Source organism: Scyliorhinus canicula, chromosome 2 (genome assembly GCF_902713615.1).
Source record: "Scyliorhinus canicula chromosome 2, sScyCan1.1, whole genome shotgun sequence".
Lineage (NCBI taxonomy): Eukaryota > Metazoa > Chordata > Chondrichthyes > Carcharhiniformes > Scyliorhinidae > Scyliorhinus > Scyliorhinus canicula.
Window position 1 is genome coordinate 114,122,005 of NC_052147.1, and position 21,277 is coordinate 114,143,281.

The following is a 21,277-nucleotide window of genomic DNA, read 5'->3' on the forward strand; positions in this document are numbered from 1 at the left end:
TCATTGTCCGAAACCAAGATCAAGCTATCCCACTCCATGTCATTCTGGTGTGCTCCATGTGCCTATCCAATAACCGCTTGAATGTTCCTAAAGTGTCCGACTCCACTATCACAGCAGGCAGTCCATTCCACACCCTAACCACTCTCTAAAAGGACCTACCACAGACATCCCTCTTGTATCTCCCATAGTTATATCTCTTATAGTTATGCCCCCTTGTAACAACTACATCCACCCGAGGAAATAGTCTCTGAACGTCCACACCATCTATCCCCCTCATCATCTTATAAACCTCTATTAAGTCACCTCTCATCCTCCTCCGCTCCAAAGAGAAAAGCCCTAGCTCCCTCAACCTTTCCTCATAAGACCTATCCTGCAAACCAGGCAGCATCCTGATAAATCGACTTTGCACCCTTTCCAATGTTTCCACATCCTTCCTATAGTGAGGTGACCAGAACTACACACAATACTCCGAATGTGGTCTCACCAGGGTCATGTACAGTTGCAGCATAACCCCACGGCTCTTAAACTCAAGCCCCATTTTGAATCCAGGAAGTTTTGAAATGTCTAATCAAAAGCTTACATTAAGATAGCTTAAAACCTCTCTGCCAGCTGCAGAGCCCTGTACAAAATGGGTTTGCGCTGTCCCAATTATTTTGTAGGCCTGAGCCTAGACCACGAGATTATGTCCAAATTCACCAGAAAAACACAATCTCACTTGGATTTGGATTGTTTATTGTCACGTGTACCGAGGTACAGTGAAAAATATTTTTCTGCGTGCAGCTCAAACAGATCATTTAGTACATGAAAGAAAATACATAATAGGGCAACACAAGGTACACAATCTAAATACATAGACACCGGCATCGGGTGAAACATACAGGAGTGTAGTGCCAATCAGGTCAGTCCGTAAGCGGGTCATCTAGCAGTCTGGTAACAGCGGGGAAGAAGCTGTTTTTGAATCTGTTTGTGCATGTTCTCAGACTCCTGCCCGATGGAAGAAGTTGGAAGAGTGAGTAAGCAGGGTGGGAGGGGACTTTGTTTAAGCTGCCTGCTTTCCCAAGGCAGCAGGAGATGTCGACTGAGTCAATGGATGGGAGGCGAAGGACGTGATGGACTGGGCTGTGTACACGACTCTCTGAAGTTTCTTATGGTCTTGGGCTGAGCAGTTGCCATACAAAACTGTGATGCAGCCAGTTAGGATGCTTTCTATGGTATGTCTGTAAAGATTGGTAGGAGTCAATGTGAACATGCCGAATTTCCTTAGTTTCCTGAGGAAGTATAGGCGCTGTTGTGCTTTCTTGGTCGTAGTGTCGACGTGGGTGGACCAGGACAGATTGTTGGTGATGTGCACACCTCGGAATTTGAAGCTGTCAACCATCTCCACCTCGGCTCCGTTGATGCAGACAGGGGCGTGTACGCTACTTTACTTCCTGAAGTCAGTGACCAGCTCTTTAGTTTTGCTGGCCTTGAGGGAGAGATTGTTGTTGTTACACCACTCCACTTGGTTCTCTATTTCCCTCTTATATTCTGACTCGTTGTTCAAGATCCGACCCACTACGGTCGGATCATCAGCAAACTTGTAGATGGAATTTGAGCCAAATGTTGCCACATAGTCGTGTGTGTTTAGGGAGTGTAGTAGGGGGTTAAGTACTCAGCCTTGCGGGGCCCTGGTATAGAGGACTATCGTGGAGGAGCGTGTTTTGTTTATTCTTACTGATGGTGGTCTGTGGGTCAGAAACATGGAGAAACCAGAGGAGAGTTGGTGTGGGAAATGGAGGAAGTGGTTCAGGGGATGCTTTCCGCTAAAGTCAGGGCCAAGACCAATTGTTGGCGCAGAGCAGGGAGTGTGTATTTCTGCATTTGGCTGTTACACTTAACCTGGGACTGCTTAACACTCTCACTACTTGGATTGAGAGAGTTCTGATTCCCCGTGCTGATGTGCTCACCTTGATGAACACATATAAAACAGAGGTAAAGAATATTGAGCAAGTGCAGCTTCAAAACAATGCCACAATCATGATGAATGCAACATATGATTTGACTTAAATCTAAGTCATGACATTTTTGCAGTGTTTTGTGTCAGATATTACATCTTCACATTCCATGTTCACATGACAAAAGTGAAATTGAATGTAAACAGTAACAGTGCCAATTACATTTTTGGTACATCACACTGATTAGGGAAGGCAGTTCAATAATTTCTCGTCCATTTCTGGTTTAACCTGCAGCCCACTCATCCTTACCAAGTTGACCAACTCCCACTGCAACATCAAATGCAGTAAATCGCCTGATCGCCCAATTCATAACCAACAATAGATTACCCACTGGCTCTGCTGGACCAGTACCCTGCGTCACTCAGTCCCTAGACTGTGAAACTTGAGTACATTCTCACTTTTTCCCAAAGTCAAATTTAGCAATGTTTCCTCCTACTCTTAGTCCATTAAATGGACATTGCGTGGAAGTCTTGTGGCGCAGTGGCTGGCGGGCCTGCCTCTGAGTCCGAATCTCCGCTTCCGGATCCCACCCCAGAACTTGACGGCCAAGGAAGGTGTGTTCTTAACGCAACCAAACAGGTTGAGTGTCAACTCGTAAATCCTTCCAACCATCCCAATGGCTGGCAGTAAGAGTGGGAGAGACTGCTGGTCAGCTTGATGTGGAGTGGCGCCCCATCCAGCTGTAAGCCCCTGATGACAGACTAGTGACCTGTTCCGAGAATTACTCACTACGGAGACAGACAAAAGTCTGCCTTAGCGCAACACTAGGTGTGGGAAGAGAATTGGATTAGAATGGACATTAAATGGCTCTCTTCCCTGTTCAGCTTGTATGTTGGCACGGGGGATGTTCAAACGCTTTGGGGATTCAAAACACAGATGCTCTGCATATCCTTTCGAATATCATTTAAAAATGTATTTTTCAGGTGTTATGTTGTTTTTTAGTTTGCTTCTCTGAGTAGATCTACCTGTCCAAATCTTGTATGTATAAAACTTTGTGAAAGAAAGAAAGATAACAAAACAGCAGAAAACCAACTTGAAATCACTTAAAAATCGTTATTTCACCCCAAGATATTTAAATACATAGAATATGGACCCATAGTGAATGGATTATGAATAGTAGTTCTGTACTGAGTTTTGCTTAAACTGTTCCAATGGTATCTTGAGAGTTCTCAGAATGTAAAGCACTGGTAAAATCCACATGGCAAAAACCCAGGCCCAGATTTTGGGGCCTGACCAGACATCTAACATTGCTGTCTCTCCTCTCTATGCTACAGCGGTTATTTGTCCCCAGGTTGGAAGGAAGTTAACGTTTATGCCTATTTGCTGTTCTTAGGAAAATAATTTACTGAGATTCCTGTCAGATAATAATGTACTTTGCATGCTGGAAGGCAGTGCTGGTTTGCTTGACCTGATCTATCTCCATGCAGGATTCCTGAAGGCCCCGTTGACCAGGGACCTGCTGCTGCTGGAAGAGTGCGTGCATTAGAAGAACAACTGATAAAGGCCAAAGAGCAGATAGAAGGCTATAAGAAACAGTCAAGCAATGGTAAGCGATTAGTTTGTTCAACTGTGTCTGCAAAGTGTAAAAACAAAATGAGTTATTTGTCAGGAAATATCTGTCAGGAAGTATCTGTCTTTATTTAACATTAAATGCAACACAGGTTACCAGAGGGCTGGATTACATTTTCCTCTGGTTAAATGTTTAAATGCTAATGGCCCCTCATTTCACTTGGAGCAGAATTTAGGACAGCATGGTGGCACAGTGGTTAGCACTACTGTATCACAGCTCCAGGGTCCTGGGTTCAATTCCAGCCTCGGATGACTGCCTGTGTGGAGTCTGCACGTTCTCCCCATTTCTGCGTGGGTTTCCTCCAGGTGCTCCGGTATCCTCCCACAGTCCAAAGATGTGCAAATTGGGTGGATTGACCACACTAAATTATCCCTCGACGTCCAATGATGTGCAGATTAAGGGGATAGAGGGGGGCAGTAGATCTAGCTAGGGTGCTCTTCAGAGGGTCGGTGCAGACTCAATGGACTGAATGGCCTCCTTCTGCACTGTAGGAATTCTATGATTTCTATGAACAAGATGCCTTTGTCGGGAGAGCACATACAGTCAGTGAAGTGAGGTGATTCCAAACGCTCACTTGGAGCTTTTCTCTTGCGTTGCAGCAGGTCCTGGGAAAGAACATGAGGAGTTACGACGTAAGATTGAGAATGGAGTGAAGGAGCTGTGGTTCTTTGTACAGAGTGAAGTCAAGAAGGTGAAACACCTGGAGGGCGAGGAGGCACAAAGGCATGCGGACGCGTTGCTCGAGAACCTTGGCCACCAGCAGAGGTAAGATCTAGTCGCTCCTCAATAACGCAGCAATGTTGAAAGCGTCTACTTTCATTTTTATTATTTGCGTGGCAGCTGTTCCAGGGCCATTAACAGTCCCTTTCAGCTTGTGGGACTGCACCACCGCCTCTGAAAGCTGCTTGAGATTTCACTGTGCATTGTGCAGCTCTGACATTGCATAACATTGTAAACAATTTTAGAAAGCGATGAGATGTCTCTGCCATCCGCAGTTTAATAATAACCTCCGCCACAGATTCTTTTGTGTGATGAGGGAGTACATTCTGGAAGGCCTGAATCATCATGACAGCTGGCTTTCAGTCCCAAGTCAAACGTAAAAGTCATCACGCAGCAATAGAAAACTTCCATCAAGCAAACAGACGGCACATTTTTAAAAAAAAAAGATAATGTTGCTGTTTCAGCTGCCTCAGAGAGGTTCATTAATGCTCCAAGTGGATTTTATAGCCACCAATCTGTCTCGGAACTGCACACCTGTCAAACCTTGCTCTTGCAATTTCCAGTGGCCTTCCAGGACCTCAGGTTGACAAGTGTTTGGTTGTTCACTCCAACCATTGAAATGTGGGATAGTTTGACTTTTCCATGAAATTCACTGTGACTGCCATTATTTCCAAACATTGGAGATTTCTGGGTGAGATTTTCTGCACACGCCCACAGCGTATTTCACGGCACTGGAGGCCTCCCGCCATTGCCTGGTGGTGAGATCTTCTGGTCCCACCGCTGTCAATGTAGCTTCCCATTGTATGCACCTCACACCGCTGGGAAAGACACGGGACCGGAAAATCCCACTGGCGAACAGCCAGAAAATCCCGGCCGAAATGTTGGTGGTCTGGCGAAGTCAATGGTTGACTCTTCTTGACATAAGTTACCTACCTTGCAGAATTATGTTTTCACAGTAGCACTGTAGTTTCAGGTTCTTCTTTTGCTGATGTTTGCTAATACATAATATGGATTTGCCTTCAGGAAAATGGAGTGTTTTTTGGCCCAACATGCCGACACCATACCAGAAACACATCATAGCTGCTTGAACATTAACCTGATAATGTAACTAGCCCTAATAAAGTACGCTACCAGAAAGAAATGCGGTATTTTATCTTCTTCAATGCTCTGCCCACTTCAAGTGAGATAGCTATATTGGTGCAGATTAAATGCTGCAGGTCAATTTGTACCGAACATTTGAATAAACCATGAAGTGGCGAGATCTGGGTTATACAGCAAGACGTGAAAGAAATATTCATCCAATCTGTCATGTCTGTCTTATAAACTCCAGTTCCACAATTGGATGGATACCACTCTAAAATACTGCATTGACTACTCCTTGGTTCCGGAAGCTAGATTCTCTGTGTATACCCAGAATTTCAGGTTCAGCCAGGGAGAGTTAGGTTTGGTAAGGGGTGATCAACTATGATTTATAAATGCATATGAGCATCACCATTTTCCATCGCCAGTTTAGTTTTAACATGTAAGTTCTTTTGATGGAGCTATTCTGCCGTTCTTTTTAAGCAAACTTGTTAGTGGATAAGCATTGAAAGGAATGTATAACTTGAAATGAAAGTTCTTTGTTTCAAATTTTCCAAATGTTACACAACTGCATGGCTGACTTGGTCATACAGCTGGAGAAATAAAAAAGGCATTAGTACCAAAGATGGTTACCATTCGCAATTGCCACTGTTTAACAAAAGATAAGGTGTATTTGTTCTTCACCTCCCAAAATCACCTCAGCACCAAACTGCATGCCATCTGCATAAAGGTTTATCTTGATCAGACCAAGCAAGGTATTTAATACAGGAGGGTAGCTGTGTCATTCTAGAAAGAAAACAACATTTGTTGTGTGAATTGTGTTGAAGTGTTGCCCTTCACTCAAGGCAGTGCTAAAGATATTAAATATGGAATGTGAAAATCCTAAATGGTTCATCAGGTAAGCTCTTGCGCTCATTGCCTGAGTTCTTGGCTTGACAGATGGAGTCACTGTCCAGCTTAATTCTCCCCAAATGACACTCCTTACTATCCAGTGCACATGATGCCAATCAGTGAGAACTGCAAAACATCTTCCTGGTGTGAAAAGGCTGCACGTTGGGCAATGCTTTGCAAGACAATATGTTCTGAAAGGTAGAGTGATCTTTGACTTTGTTTTCTGACAAAGAACATCATTTTTCTAAGTTGGAACTAGTCAGGAAGATGGGTATTTGTAAAGTATATTTAGTTGCGTTTTTCATCCTTCGCCAACTTTCTTTTCTTCTACCCTGAAGGGACGGACTTTTTGCAAGGGCTATGTATCCATAGTGCCTAGCTTAACTGATCATTATTCATTTGTGAGATTAGATAATGAATGGCAGAAGGCTTAATGGCCAAACACAGGGTGAGATTGTCCGTTTGGGAGACTATGTTCTCTGGACCGGAAAGTCACACAGGGCTGAAATGTACGGTGACTGGCCTGTTAAGTGGATACAAATGCGCCATTAAGACCCACATAAATCCATTAGCATCCTCCCATTGGCGTGTGGGCATGAACCCTGATCCTGCCACCAGTAGGGGGCCAGGGCATAGCTGTAGGTTCGGCGCACAGCTCGATGTCGGCCAAATGTCCAATTTAACGCCTAATCGCGATTCGTGATCCCAACACCGAGGGGCAGTGAAATTAGCCCACAGTCTTTATCAGACCACAAGGATTGCAGGATTGTGAGGAGGAACAGGAAACCTGGCTGTTTTTTTCTTTCCTAAGGCAGAGCAGGTATCTTTCTTGAAGATGCTGACTGGGATGGTATAATACAATTTTTAATTTGACATACAATATAAACCCGAAATAACTCAGAAGATAAAACACTACTGATGCAAAAGTGAGGCCAAGTCCATCGTTTGCAAACATCTGGGATGTGCATTGGTGTGAGTCCACAGCAAAGGCTGGGATTTTCCCTGACTGCAGGTTACATTTAGAGGATCTGTAGGCATCCTTCCCACGTGCCAAATGTCCTCCGGGTTGAAGGATGCTGTACATTTTTAGGAAACTTTCACGTAGCCAATTTTCCAAAGTCTGACACTCGTGCGTGGTTGTGAGTGCTGCAGTCAAATGGAAAATTGTCAAACTGAACACCTTTTGTCACGGAAACTCCTAGGATTACGAGTGACACCACCTTGAATCTGGCTGCCATCAATTAAAATGTGACACCATTTTGCCCAAATGCTTGTGATCTGCTGTGACACAGCAGCACTGCTTCAAGCTTTCCAACCCTGACATCTGCTTCTGTGCTTGGAATGACACCCTGAGGTTTCCAAGGCGATGTGCACTTCTTATTGAACCATTACTCAACAGCAGTAATATTCAGTCAAGCAGGAGACTGTAATTGAGAACGGCAGCTTCAGCCAAAGGCTGCGAATATTGAAAGATGACATTTGACTGTCTTCAACTGTCCATCTTGAATAGTACACTCGCTGGGCACAGTCATGCTTTTTCTTTTGTTTCTTCACTTTGTTGATATTGTAAGCCATTTTTATTCTCAAGCCATCGAAGTGGAAATGAAAAGAACAGTTTAATAATGAATGATAGGGCATTGAACGCTGCCTGGGATGCCTGCCTGGACGTCCCAGTTAATCTTTTCTGGGAGGTGGAGTAGGGAGGTTCGGGGGGGGGGGGGGGGGGGGGGGGGTGAAAGTGGAATCAGGAGATGGGCTCTTTCCCAATGTTGCCAATGCTGCATTTTGAGTTCCCTTTGGCAGCAGTTTATTGCCTAGCTGTACAGAGGGTGAATGGGATGTGGACTTGTGTAAACAGCAAACAAAGATGCAAAAAAAACTGATAGTGAGATAGGGTGAAAGAAGTAATTGGAAGTGAGGCAATATGAAATGGTTTAATTGAACTTGTCAAAGATATGCAAATTGAATCATTTCAATTTGCATCTAAAAGTGCACGGATATGTTTTTCTAGTTTTTGACTTATACAGTTAACCAGTTTTGGTCTGTTCAAAGGATGAAAGATTGCTTGAATGTTAAATCTCCATTGAGGCTTTCTTATAATAACTTAGTTTTAACCCTGTATTCTGCACTTTGCCTGGACAAAGAGTCCAGGACAAAGCAGCCCGCTTGAATGGCACCCCATTCAGCACCATAAACATTCAGTCTCTCCACCACCTGCACAGCAGCAGCAGTGGATGTATCAGCCACAAGCTGCACTGCAGCAACTCACTCAGGCTCCTTCAACAGCACCGTCCAAACCCATGACTTCTATCACCCAGAAGGACAAGGGCAGAAACAGCATAGGAGCACCACCAAGTCACACTCCAACCTTCACTTGAAATTTGTCACCAATTTGTCACTGTCGCTTGGTCAAAATACTAGAACACCCTCCCTAACAGCACTGTGGGTGTACCTATACTACATAGACTGCAGGGGTCCAAGTGGCGGCCCATCACTATCTACTCGAGGAGAATTGGGGATGGTCCCAGCAAATGCGGGCCTATCCAGCAATACCCAAATCCCGTGAACGAATAAATTAAAAACAAGAAAATGTCCAGCGATAACATTAAGTGCTTGCAGTCAGCTGTGTGGTTTCATTTTCCCAACATTTTTATGCTGGGATATAGTCCACAGTGGCTGGCAACTATCTGCTGCCAACTGGCCATTTATCATATGCCTGCCAAGGCAAATTTAATAGGGTGTTATAACAGTGCAAGGTATCACTGGGGAAGCTTCTTGTATAACAAAGAGGTTTATTGGAAACAACAACCAGGTTTACTGTATACAGGCACAAAGGTATATCATACAGGTCTTTACTCCTTGACTCCCAGGTCTATGGTTCCCGGGCCTCTGCTCCTAGGGCCCCAGGCTTTTTCCTCATTGGTCGGGGTTCAAGTGATTCCACACACTGTGCCCTGAGCAGGTCACATGGCCAGCAAAAGATCGCCCTTAAAGGGGCCATACTACCACAGGTGTCATGACTGTGTCCACACTGAATGATAAAGCACAGAAATCCTGATGCCACTTTGCTGCCTTTCCCTTGCCACTCCCCCATCCCTGGGACTCCATTCCTGCTCTAGCCGAGGATCAATTAAAAACCAGGGTTTTGTTGATCTTGACAAAGCACTGTGGAATATCTGATGAGCCATTGAAGCATTTTCACAGATTGATGTGAAGATACTTCTCTGTGTTCCTGACAACAGTCCCAGATTTAGACTGAAACACATTCACTCCACCTTTTACTGGCAGACATGAAATGAGAAAGGAAGGAGTTTATACTGCAGACTTGGGAGCTATGAGGTGATGGAATTTTGTTCCATCAATTCTGATTACCCAAGTAAATTGTTTGCATCTCCAGGTTGCCAACTTTCATTGGCTTTAGTCTCAACTAAATTAAAACTTGTTCCATGGGCAGGGTGAGAGAAAGAACGAGAGGAAGATGGAATTTTCCCAATGTTTTATGTTAATCAGTCCCCTGTTATTGGTGTTTGTGATTGCGATATGGCAACTGGGCATTTGAATTTTTAAAAACTTGTTTGTGTTTCCTTGCAATTGTTTAGGTCTATTATGACTGATGTATACTACCTCAGCCAATCAGACGGCGCTGACAAATGGAGAGAGAAAGAGGCCATGGATCTGACAGATTTGGTTCAGCGGAGAATAACATACCTTCAGGTAATGGTCGTTTGAAGTACAATGAGTGTGAATTCATAGAAGGAGAGGCCATTTATGCCAGCGTATTGCAATGTCAATCAAACAAGGCTTATCTCAAAATATTGAACAAAAGATTAGAATATTCAGTTGGGATTAATGTCACAAGTAAGATTTGTGCTGTGTGATTAATTTTAAAAGTAACTCTGCGAAAATAAGACTAATAGATTTGAGGTATTTGTTGTCAGTATCTCTAGACCCATGGAACCATTGAGAACCATATTTAACGTCACCTTGTGGGAGGAATCCTATTAGGTTGTATATTGACTACTTCCGCCGTTCTTCAAACTTGTGGATTTGTTCACACTTGTTTGTTTGAAAAACCTCGTCTCGTTGATAATTTCAGCTTCATTGCAGTGTTGACTTTGTTACAAGTATTCTTCATAGCATCACCTGGTTTAATATTCAGTACCTTGGAGAGTAGCCCACAAAGTGAAACAATTCAAGAAGCTGACAAATTCATCCGCTCACTCTTGTTTAAGTGGAAAAGGCACAGCAGCTTTAGGAGAGGGGCAGATATGTGGCTAACTAACAATGCCTAAAAGCTGTTGCCTAAGATGTGTCACTTTAAGAAGGTTGCATTTCACTATCTGCCTCACCATTGCAATGCATTTCATTTTGTCCGGTTGCTGTACCTGTGTGGTGGATGTGAACTAAACTTGCCACAGAATGTTGTCATGTTATTAAGAGTGCAAAGTATCCTGTTAATTCACTCTAGTATTTCTTGGCAATCGCTAGCACTGATATTTTATAGTACAAAGTATGGAGTCTCTTTCTTTTGAATATGAATTGTTGGAGATTTTAAAAATGATTTTTTTTTTTAAGACACAGCAATTTTCTTCCATCTTCCTCTCTCTTCCTCTCTTATTCTCTCTCTGTCTTTCTCTTTATTTATCCAAATCTTTGATTCGTTTCTTTTTGTATTTCTCTTTTTGTACCCAACATGGAATTCACCACAGTCTATTTTACACCTCTTTGTCAGTCGTAACTTGGTTTATTTCTCAATCTTTCAATCAAATTGATAAAGGCGATGCACAGTTACTTCACTCCCATCCTAGCTGCACTACTCCTAATGCTACACCATTATGCTCTTTCAATAGCTTGCCATGCACAAAATTGTATAAACCGAAATATGCAAAGACAAGTCAAACTTCCAGCAGATGCCTTTAAATTCATTCCCACAATAAAACTCTAGCCCAATATATTGCAAGCAGAAAATGTACATGACTGGTTTGAGCATCCAGACAATTCCCTTTTTAAATAGTAAAATTCTCCCAACATCTCCAGAATGTATGTTTGAATGCTGCCTGGCACCTTACAAACAAGTTGTGATGCAAAGTTACCAAATTGCTATCGTGGCCATTTCATATTTATATTAGAGTCACATTATTGCTTCAAGTTGATCACCTGAGGGCTTTTCTTCCACCCCCTCCCATGTCGTTTTCAATATTTTCCCCGCTTCTTGACTGTGATAGAGAAATTCAAACAGCATTCATTAGGTAAGCAAAACTGAACTTTATTTATGAATTAGAACTGACTGCTAGCAGTAAATGGCTGAGACTTGAATTCGGAAGGCAGTCAATTACAAACTGCTGAGTCCGTCCCAAGTCTGCGATATTACAGAAAAAGAAGGCGATTCTTATACATTATAGGATCAAGATAACATGAATACAACTTGGTCAGGAATTTGATCGAAAGTAAAACATAAGTAATAATCGTTACAATGGCGTCACCTTGCTGACCTTTAGGGGACTGGAGTTTCATATCATTATCTTGTCTTTGTTTTAAGAAAGGGACAAATTTGTTTACGAACAGGAAGAGACAGTTGTTCAGCTTGTTATGTATTGAGACTGCTTCTAGGTTCATGACGAACAAGCCTTATCTAGACTCTCAGAGTCACCCAGTTCTCAGGACATGCTGACCTCGGCTGTCTCTGTATTCTGTGCCTTAGGTTATATGAAAATCAGTTTAAATTCACTTGTACCAAGAAAACTTGACTACTTTTCCCATCATGCCATTATTTGCTTCACACAATACCGCACCATCCCTAGACTTGAACTTGTTATTTAAATGACCCACCCTTCCCCCAGAAACACGTTGGGAAATTGGCATTATTGCTGGCTAAGTCACCATAGAATTGTTCTAGAATATTAATCCTTTGAGTGCAGTGTTGTAATGAGGTTCATCGCAGGGAGACTATCCACAGAGGCAGCTAAACTGCATAAAATATGTATATATTATATATTTTTAAAAATAGCAACAATTCAACTAGTGCAAGCCTTCACTTCTGTAACCTTTTGCTAAGTTGTGTACTTAGGAAATTGGGTGCCCTTGTCAATTGTTAGGAAAATAAAGGGAGTTTTAAGGGATTTATATTTGTATTGGTAAACTTTCAAAATAAGGTATAGTTTTAAAAGGGTTTAATTAAAATCTTCTGTGCCTGGAAGGGTACAATCTATTGTAGATTCATGCTGGAGAAAGGTGTTTGTGTGTGTGGGAGTTGATTAAGGTCCAACTATGTTTCTATTGTGCTATGAGAGGGCTACACCATGAAGAATCAATAAAAGGCATGTATGTGTTACTTAGCAGCTAGCGTCTTGTACTATAGAGAAGCTTTTAAGTTTTAGTTTAGCTAATTTGTGGACAGTTGAAGGTAGGTAGTGAGAGACAAGGCAGCTCTCACAGCTCTGCTTGAAGCAGTGTTTTGGAAGGCTAGAGAGGGAACATATCTTAAGATTTGCTAGAAGAAAAGCCTTACCTGGAGTATAGTTAAGAAAACAAGTGCAAAATAAAGAGAAGGCATTGGTGAACAGGATTGAGTGCAAATGGGAAGAGGAGCTGGGGATTGAGCTAGCATGGGGGATATGGAGTGAAGTGCTGCATCGAATTGACGCAACCTCCTCGTGGGTGAGGATGAGTTTCAGACAATTTAAGGTGTCATGTGAGAGTACCTTTAAGAAATGGGTGTTTATAAATTGGTGTGTATATAAATATATGTAGTGAGAGTACCTTTAAGAAATGGGTGGTTAAGAAATGTACCTTTAAGAAATAGATGTTTATCAGTGATGCCAGAGTGTGGGTAGAGCTGGGCTGTCTGTCAGCGTTTTACTTTTGTTTTAGGCTGTTTGCTGCAGGGTGTGTTTTAGTTTCTTTTTCAGAGCTGGATAGCTGCAGGCACAGCCAGAAGGGGTATTAGTCTCTCTTTCTGTAATCTAAAGAATCTAAATCGATCCTTTGGTGGTTTAAAACTAATAACTTCTCTCAGTAGTGACTTTAACCTGATATGCTTCTGTGTTAAAAGTTCTTTGTTAAGTCTTCTGGATGTTAAAAGGAAAGCTTAAAGGATTACTTAGTGTTGTATTCTTTGAGGGTTGTATTTGAATTGATGGTTGCTAAGATGTTCACTGTATGTTTTAAAAAGATGAACTTGAGTTCCTAGAATAAACATTGTTTGGCTTTAAAAATACTTTTCCATTTCTGCTGTACCACACATGTACAGTGGACCATGTGCTCCTCATACCACAATATAGTGAAAGTTCTGAGTCAGGTGAACTCCATGATACACTTTGCGGGTTCTCTAAACCCTGGCCCATAACAAAGGTGGGGCACAAGGTGCACATGATGTGAGCCCGGATGAGTGGATTATTCCCAGGGGTAGAAGATTTCTATGAAAAGTGTGGGAGGAGGTCGGTGAACCATGCCCATATGTTGGGGAGGGGGGGATGGGGGGGGGGGGGGGGGGGGTGCAAGAAATTGGAGGGTTTTTAAGGGATGTGTGTTTAAGGTGTTGTCGGAGATACTAGGGTTTGGGGTAATGCCCCTTGACTTCACTGGCAATCAAAGAGGCAAAGGCCACAACGTCGGCCCACTCCCCCCTCCCCTCAGGGTATCAGAAATGCTGGAGCTGTAGGGGGTGGGAGAGAGACGATGTGATGGCCTTCGCCTCCTTGATTACCCAGCAAAGAACATTCCTGAATTGATGGTCGGCAGCACCGCTGGGGTGGTAGCGTAGATGGGGTATGTACAGGACTCTTTGAGCCTGGAGAAGATTAGGTTTGCCTTGAGGGTGTCAGAGGAAGGGCTTCATGTTTAAGGATTGTCTGTCACCAAGGTGAGGGAGGGATGTAAAGGGGATAAAGTTCAAACTGTACATATTAATGGTATGTGGGAATGTTCTTTGAAACAAAATTTGGTTTGAATTTGTAATAAAATACATTAAAAAAAAGAAAACAAGTGTCAGAGATCTGAAGAGCAGTTCAGTAAGGAAACTAGAGAAATGAGGAGAAGTTTCCAAGAAATACGAGGTTAAAGGAACTAGAATAAAGCACTGCTTAGTAAAGACAGACTGAGTTGAGAAGAAGGCTAAGACCTGTGTGTAATTTTTAAGCTAAGGAGGGAGTAAAGGCGTATTGTATCATAACCCAATTGTTTTCCAGTTTAATAAAAAAAATTCTTATTGCTAAAACTAATTAGCGGTCCTGTCACCCTGTTCTTCTGTGTTTTATTTTTAAAAAGTAAATGTTACTGTCTTTTGAGCGAGTGTTCCATTCTGGGATCTTCCTGTCCAGTTATAACATCAACTGGGATCATAGCACAATTAATGTGCCATATACTGTTCCGTTGGGCTGACTATATATCTTTAATTCCTGCTGCAGCTTTTTTTAACATTGCTGGTATTGTTAAAAAAGACTTTAGTTTCTCCAGCTAATCTTCCATATCAGTGTGGATGCTGTGATGAGGTTCATCGGGGTGGGAGATATTAATTTCAAATCGAAAGCAGTGGTGGACACAATTCCTAACTGACGGAAATCCCAGTCAGAAATGGGGGCCAGTGGGCTGGAAATACTTGACTGAAATAGACACAATGCTACTTTGATAAATTGCTTCTGTTATGTTCTCTGCCTGCTTAGGTGAACGTGAAGGATCCCATGGCACCATTTTAAGAAAAGGGAGTTCTCCCAATGATCTAGCCAACATTTAATTCCCCCTCTCATCATTGACCAATTTTAGCATGGCCAATCAACCTCACCTGCACATCCTTTGGCTGTGGGAAGAAACTGGAGCACCCGGAAGAAACACAAGCAGACATAGGGAGATTGTGCAAACTCAATACAGTCACCCGAGGCTGGAATTGAACCCGGTCCCTGGCCCTGTGAGGCAGCAGTGCTAACCACTGTGCCACCGTGCGGCCCTTAAATGGTGCAAGTTGAACAGAAACAAATATGCAGAGGTATGGAGAAAAGGCAAGGGGGGTGACATTCAGCCATTATGCTGATTTGGAGAGCTGGTACAGACTCGATGGGTCAAATGGTCTCCTTCTGCGCTGTAACAATTTTTTTGATTTGATTCTGATAATTCAGTGTGAAGCAGTTTGAGACATCCTAAGGATATGAAAAGCACTGCTTTATAGGTGAGCTGTCTCCCTGCTGTTTCACAATGCATAACATTTCTCGTTAAAAATCTAACCCCATAACACATCTTCTGGCTTTTCCAGGGCTAGGTCTGTTTTTGTACAGATGGAACATTTAAGATGCATGGTAGGTTCCAGTGGCACTCTGCTCGTGTGGAATGTATAATTTTTATTTCTATAAGTGAACTTTAATGCATAGCTCTGATTGAAGTCATGACTAGATTTAAAATGCTGTCACCGATGGCTAAATCAATTGAAACTTGCCAGACTGAGGTCAATAGATTTTTGTTAGGTGAGAATATCGAGGGATATGGATCATAATGGGTAAATAGGTTGAGGTACAGATCATGCATGATCTAACGCATTATTGGAATAGTTTCAAGAAACTGAATTATCTACTCCACAATTATAATGTTATATTTGACTTTCCATTGAGTAAGACTGGTTTACTGCTGTAAAATGAAATGTTTTCTCATGGAACGTTTTAAACCAACAGAAGCCACTAGCTTACACTGTTTAAATTCCCGACTCATCAGATACTGAAGCATTTCATGTCCAAATGCAGCAATATCCAGGCTTGGGCTGACAAGTGGCAAGTAACATTCATACCACACAAACAACTCCAACAAAAGAGAACATAACCCTCATCCCTTGATGCACAGTGACATTACCATCTCTGAATCCCCCGCTATCAACATCCTGTGAGTTACCATTGACTTGAAACTGAACTGGACTAGCCATAGAAATACTGTGGCTACAAGAGCAGATGAAAGGGTAGGAATTCTGTGGTGAGTAACTCACCTCCCAATTCCTCAAAGCCTGTGCACCATCTACAAGGCACAAGTCAGGAGTGTGATCAAATACTCTTCACTTGTCTGGATGAGTGCAGCTTCAACAGCACTCCAGAACCTTGACACCATCCAGGACAAAGCAACCTGCTTGATTGACACCACTTCCACATGCATTTACTTCCTCCACCACTGACGCACAGTGGCAGCATGTGTACCATCTACAAGATGCACTGCAGGAACTCACTAAGGCTCCTTCGACAGCACCTTATAAACCCACGATTGCTATTTAGTTCCCCTCCAAGCCACTCACCATTCTGACTTGGAACTCTATTGACATTCCTTCACTGTCTCTGGGTCAAAATCCTGGAACTCCCTCCCTGACAGCACTGTGGGTATACCTACACCATATGGACTGCCGCAATTCAAGAAGGCAGCTCACCACCACTTCTCAAGGTGCAATTAGGGATGGGCAACAAATGCTGGCCTAGCCAGTGAAACCCTCATCTCATGAATGAATTTTAAAATATCTTGAGACTCGATTAAAGTGCTATTGCTCACAATCTCTTTTTTATTCCAAAACTGCCAAACAAGTTGTTACTTTGCTGTCCTAGATTATACAACAATATGAAGGGAAAGGTTATAGAGTTGACAATATTACTGATGAGCTCTCAGGGACATGGATATTCTGAAGTGTGCAGTGAATTACATTAATTATTTACATACTATTTCCATTGTGTTCTGCGGTTACACAAATGTTTACTGTCTATGGTGTTAGATGCTGTTAAAATTCCTTTCAAAATATAGAATTACTTTGCATAGGGTTCTAATATAACATCAGGTTTTCGGAACTGGGGCAGCACTGTGGCGCAGTGGTTAGCACTGCTGCCTCACGGCGCCGAGGACCCAGGATCGGTCCAGGCTCTGGGTCACTGTCCGTGTGGAGTTTGCACATTCTCCCTGTGTTTGCGTGGGTTTCGCCCCCACAACCCAAAGATGTGCAGGGTAGGTGGATTGGCCATGCTAAATTGCCCCTTAATTGGAAACAATGAATTGGGTACTCTAAATTTATATTTAAAAAGGTTTTCGAAACTGGCCCAGTAGAATTTGAATGGAAATGTTATCCCATCTGTTTTTTTAAACCAAACACTTCACAAGTTAATTGACTGGGATTTAGTCACACACAAGGTTGCAATTCAAGTCTCGCCTCTAATCTTGCATTCACCTGTTGTTTTGAACTGTAAAATACTAGTCATTTATTTTGTGCTTGATTTTGTCTAACAGTGAAAGAAGAAGCAACAACAGAAGGTTAGACAGTGCAGTGCTTGCATGTCCCCATCTAACACTAGGACAAGGCATCAGAGCAGGAAGTGGTCAGGGACAGTCAGTGACTGAGAATGGATCCAGTCTTAACACAACACAGTGAGGAGAAGACAGGCAGTTCCCTCAAGGTGAGGAGCAGGAGACGAGAGTAAAGATGATGAGAAGTTAATTATTTTTCTGTTAAACTGAGGAACTAAGAGTCCAGGGTCCTGTGAGTTGTACTTTTTATTAATAATGAGCATAAAATATGAGGTTCATACTTGAGTGATGGTTGGTACCATAGAGACCTTAATGGTGGAAGCATTTGGTTGAAAGGCAAGTTTTCAATGGAATCCATGTCGAGAATCCATGTCTATAACCCTGCAAGTGATTGGCTGCCGATTACCAAAAACCTGAATATTCTTTTCCCCGAAAATAAATCCTGCTCCAGAGGTTGACTGAGTATTGTTGCTTCCTCCATATCAGAGGATCAGACATCAGCAAGTCTGAAAAACAATTAGTATGAAGGGCTACATTTTGGTATTTTTAGTCCAAAGTCAACTAGCATAATAACTACAAAATCCAAAATACTCCTATGACATGCACCCATTAATCACTTAATTGGAAAAGTGACTAAATGGGTGTCAATTTTCTAGAGCTTGTAGATAACCAATGAAACAAATTTAATTGGGCAACCGTAAACTTTCCAACTTTCTTCGCAGCCCAAACTGAGGCACATGATCTGTTGGAAGGAGATCAATTTGAGCTAAATGTTTCAGCAAGAATGTTACTCATTTTAAGTTTGAGTGGTGAATGAATTCACTATTTGAGTAAACACTGTTACTGATGAAAACAAATTCACTACATTTAAGTTCTTTAATCCCTTTTGAAAACCAGCATTTGTATCCATAGTCCTACTTCAAAGAGTTTATAGCCCACTTGGAGTTGTCAATTAATCTGGACTGACAGTCACCCACGGTGATAATGGAAGCGTGTAAAATCAGTCATGCAGCTCAAAACCTGTAATAGTAGCCCCCAAAATAATAAGCATTGTTTTTTAACATTGCAAACTGCTTTTTAAACATTTAACGGGCAGGAAATTTAAATGCCTTGATGGCTCTCTTGGCTGCTCTTTTGACAGTTCCAATGAGCTTGACAGTTCCAAGGAGTTCATGCACTTTTTACACGCTATTAAAAAATCCAGAGGGCACCTTATTACGATCTTTTAGCACTTTACCTCTCCCAAAGTGCTCTCATTCCACATTCAAAAGGGTAACCTCCGCTTCAAATAATTCTGGCAGCTTTAGACCTTCACCTACGAATTCTAAAGTGCACATGACATGCTTTAGACATCCCACCAGCCAAAATAAGATCTGACTAAGGCGGCTGCACTCTTAACATGTGAGGTTAACTCTGTGAACTACCGATGTGTAAATTAGAACCTATCCCCACTCAGCCCCCGATCCCCTGAAAAAAGGGTGGGGAGTCTGGTTCAGGAGCGGGACTTCCAGATGCAGGTATCCCACCATCATTTCTGCAGATACGGAGAGCCTCTCCATTGGTGTAAAAATTCAGACATAAGTGCCTCCAAGTATTGTACGACACAGTACCTATGATAGTAACTTTAAATAAAAGTTACTGCATGTGGGCAATTATATTTAATATAGGGCGGCATGTGGCACAGTGGTTAGCACTGGGACTGTGGCGCTGAGGATCCAGGTTCGAATCCCGGCCCTGGGTCACTGTCCGTGTGGAGTTTGCACGTTCTCCCCATATCTGCATGGGTTTCACCCCCACAACCCAAAGATGTGCAAATTAGATGGATTAGCCATGCTAAATTGCCCCTTAATTGGAAAAAAAATAATTGGGTACTCTAAATTTAAAAAAAATTATATTTAGCATATATGTAAAATTATTTGTGGTGCAGTTAATGTAATTTGACTGGATGCTTAAAAGCTTTTATTTTAAAATCTAAGCACGAGATGCACTTATTGTATTTGAAATATAACGACAGGATTATCCAGTCAAGTCCGCCCCGAGACCAGAAATTCCCGCCCGATGTCAACGGATCTTTAAATGGTCTGTCAAATTGTCCGTCCTGCCGACGACACCTATAATTTCTACCCTGCGTCTCTTCGTTTGTCCCCCAATAGGAGTATAAGTTCTTCATATTTTATCTAGTGGTTAGCTCCACTCTGGCATTGCAACTTGGCAGAGATTACTGAAGCGTGTTTGAAATCTTAGATCCCAAGATGCCATCTTTCATATTATGGACCCAGCTTACTTATGCATATCGGTGTTTGTTGCAGTTCAGATTGGATTGTTTGTCAAACCCTTATGAACTGTTTGATGTGATTGCAATCTTTCACCAGCAGCTTTTATGAGGTTGATTTGCTCACCCCCTGGACAATTTGCGAGAAGGGCTGAGTTTGGCATGGTATAGATATGATCACTGCAGCCAGGTGAACATGATTTGGGATGGATACTCGGGGATTGGCAAAATTAGATCAACGTCCACATTTCTGCCAAAAGTTAATTTCTTCTGCCTGAAAGAAAATGTGCAAAGATTTGTTTGAAACCTGGAAAACAGCCATTGTGCTGTGCAGTGGGGATGCATTAACAGGACGATGAGCTGAATGCTTCAGGTTTAAATTGTATAGATTTATGGCAGAATTTTTAATCTGATTTTTCTGAAGCTTCCTGTATTCTCTCTCTCTGGCTGTTGACGCTGAAGGAATTTTAAGGCTGACTTTGAGTAGCACTTGGTGGGCACTGTGTCCCTCAGTACAGGATTAATTTAAAAAGTCTGACTGCGGGAGGTTTAGTCAGTGGAGCTTGGCTTCCCAAACAAGCTGTCACTCTTACACTTCATTACCAGGGTAATAGGCATGGAAGAGAAGAATGTCACAGAGTTCCAGTTGGACTGTGATTTTATTAATACGGGGGACTGTCATCCTCTCTTTACACATCTTTTTCATCACGAACTCTATTGGCGTCTAACATTGGATGCTCCTGGAGCTCTGGTAACCGTCTGACAAGAATCAGGGCCAGAGACGCTCTGTGCATTTGATGAGCTGCTCTCCCCTCCCCCCCCCCCCCCCCCCCCCCGCAACTGGGAAAAGCACAGCATTTCAACCCTGATTAACCTTTTTATTTCTCATTTTCCACTGCTTGCTCCAGTCTTGCTGCTGCCTCCGCCGCCTATTCAGCCTTTGCTGGCCTTTTCTTGCCCACCTCCATCAATCTTGTCTTAAATTCTCGACGTAGGCATTTATCTAATCAAATTACTCTTGTTGCTGGGTATCTCCAGGCAGCTGCTTGTCCCCAGCGCTCCAACCTGTTCCGCAGACTGCCACAGAATTAATTGCCATGTCTCTTGTCTGTAACCTTAAACTAAGCAAAGAAGGTCACTGGAGTTGTTCAGAAAAAATGGACCAATACTTAAATTCCTTCGGGTACAGTGCCGGAATGTACTTCAAGGAATTGAGCGCAAGTTTCTAGATAAATTTGAAATGACATTGCCCAGTAGATATGTCACGGCAGCAATTTAAAGATATTTTCATGAGTATTAGGTGGCGATTAAGGGTGAATGGTGTGATTAATGCAGAACTGAATTGAGCCAAGTGTAGCCACAACCAGAGGCTGTGAAAGGAAGGTGGCCCTGATACCACAACCGTGGATCACTGGCTACTTCGAATGTGACATATATTTATTAAGCTGTGTAAATATATCTGGATCCCTGGCTGTAAACATCCAGTGATCACATGTGAGA

The 21,277-nt window shown here is 42.5% G+C and overlaps 1 protein-coding gene across 12 annotated transcripts in view; it reads left to right on the top strand.

Annotated features, from left to right (window-relative positions):
- LOC119957306 (alpha-(1,6)-fucosyltransferase) overlaps positions 1 to 21,277 on the top strand; it is a 933,359-nt gene that overhangs the window by 771,784 nt on the left and 140,298 nt on the right. For all 12 annotated transcript variants that reach the window (XR_005458786.1, XM_038785197.1, XM_038785250.1 and 9 more), the window contains 3 exons: positions 3,422 to 3,540; positions 4,164 to 4,329; positions 9,855 to 9,969. Coding sequence is in view for 11 of the 12 variants with exons in the window: in XM_038785197.1 (XP_038641125.1) it covers positions 3,422 to 3,540; positions 4,164 to 4,329; positions 9,855 to 9,969 (400 nt within the window). In the remaining variant the exon portion in view is untranslated. The remainder of the gene's footprint in view (positions 1 to 3,421; positions 3,541 to 4,163; positions 4,330 to 9,854; positions 9,970 to 21,277) is intronic.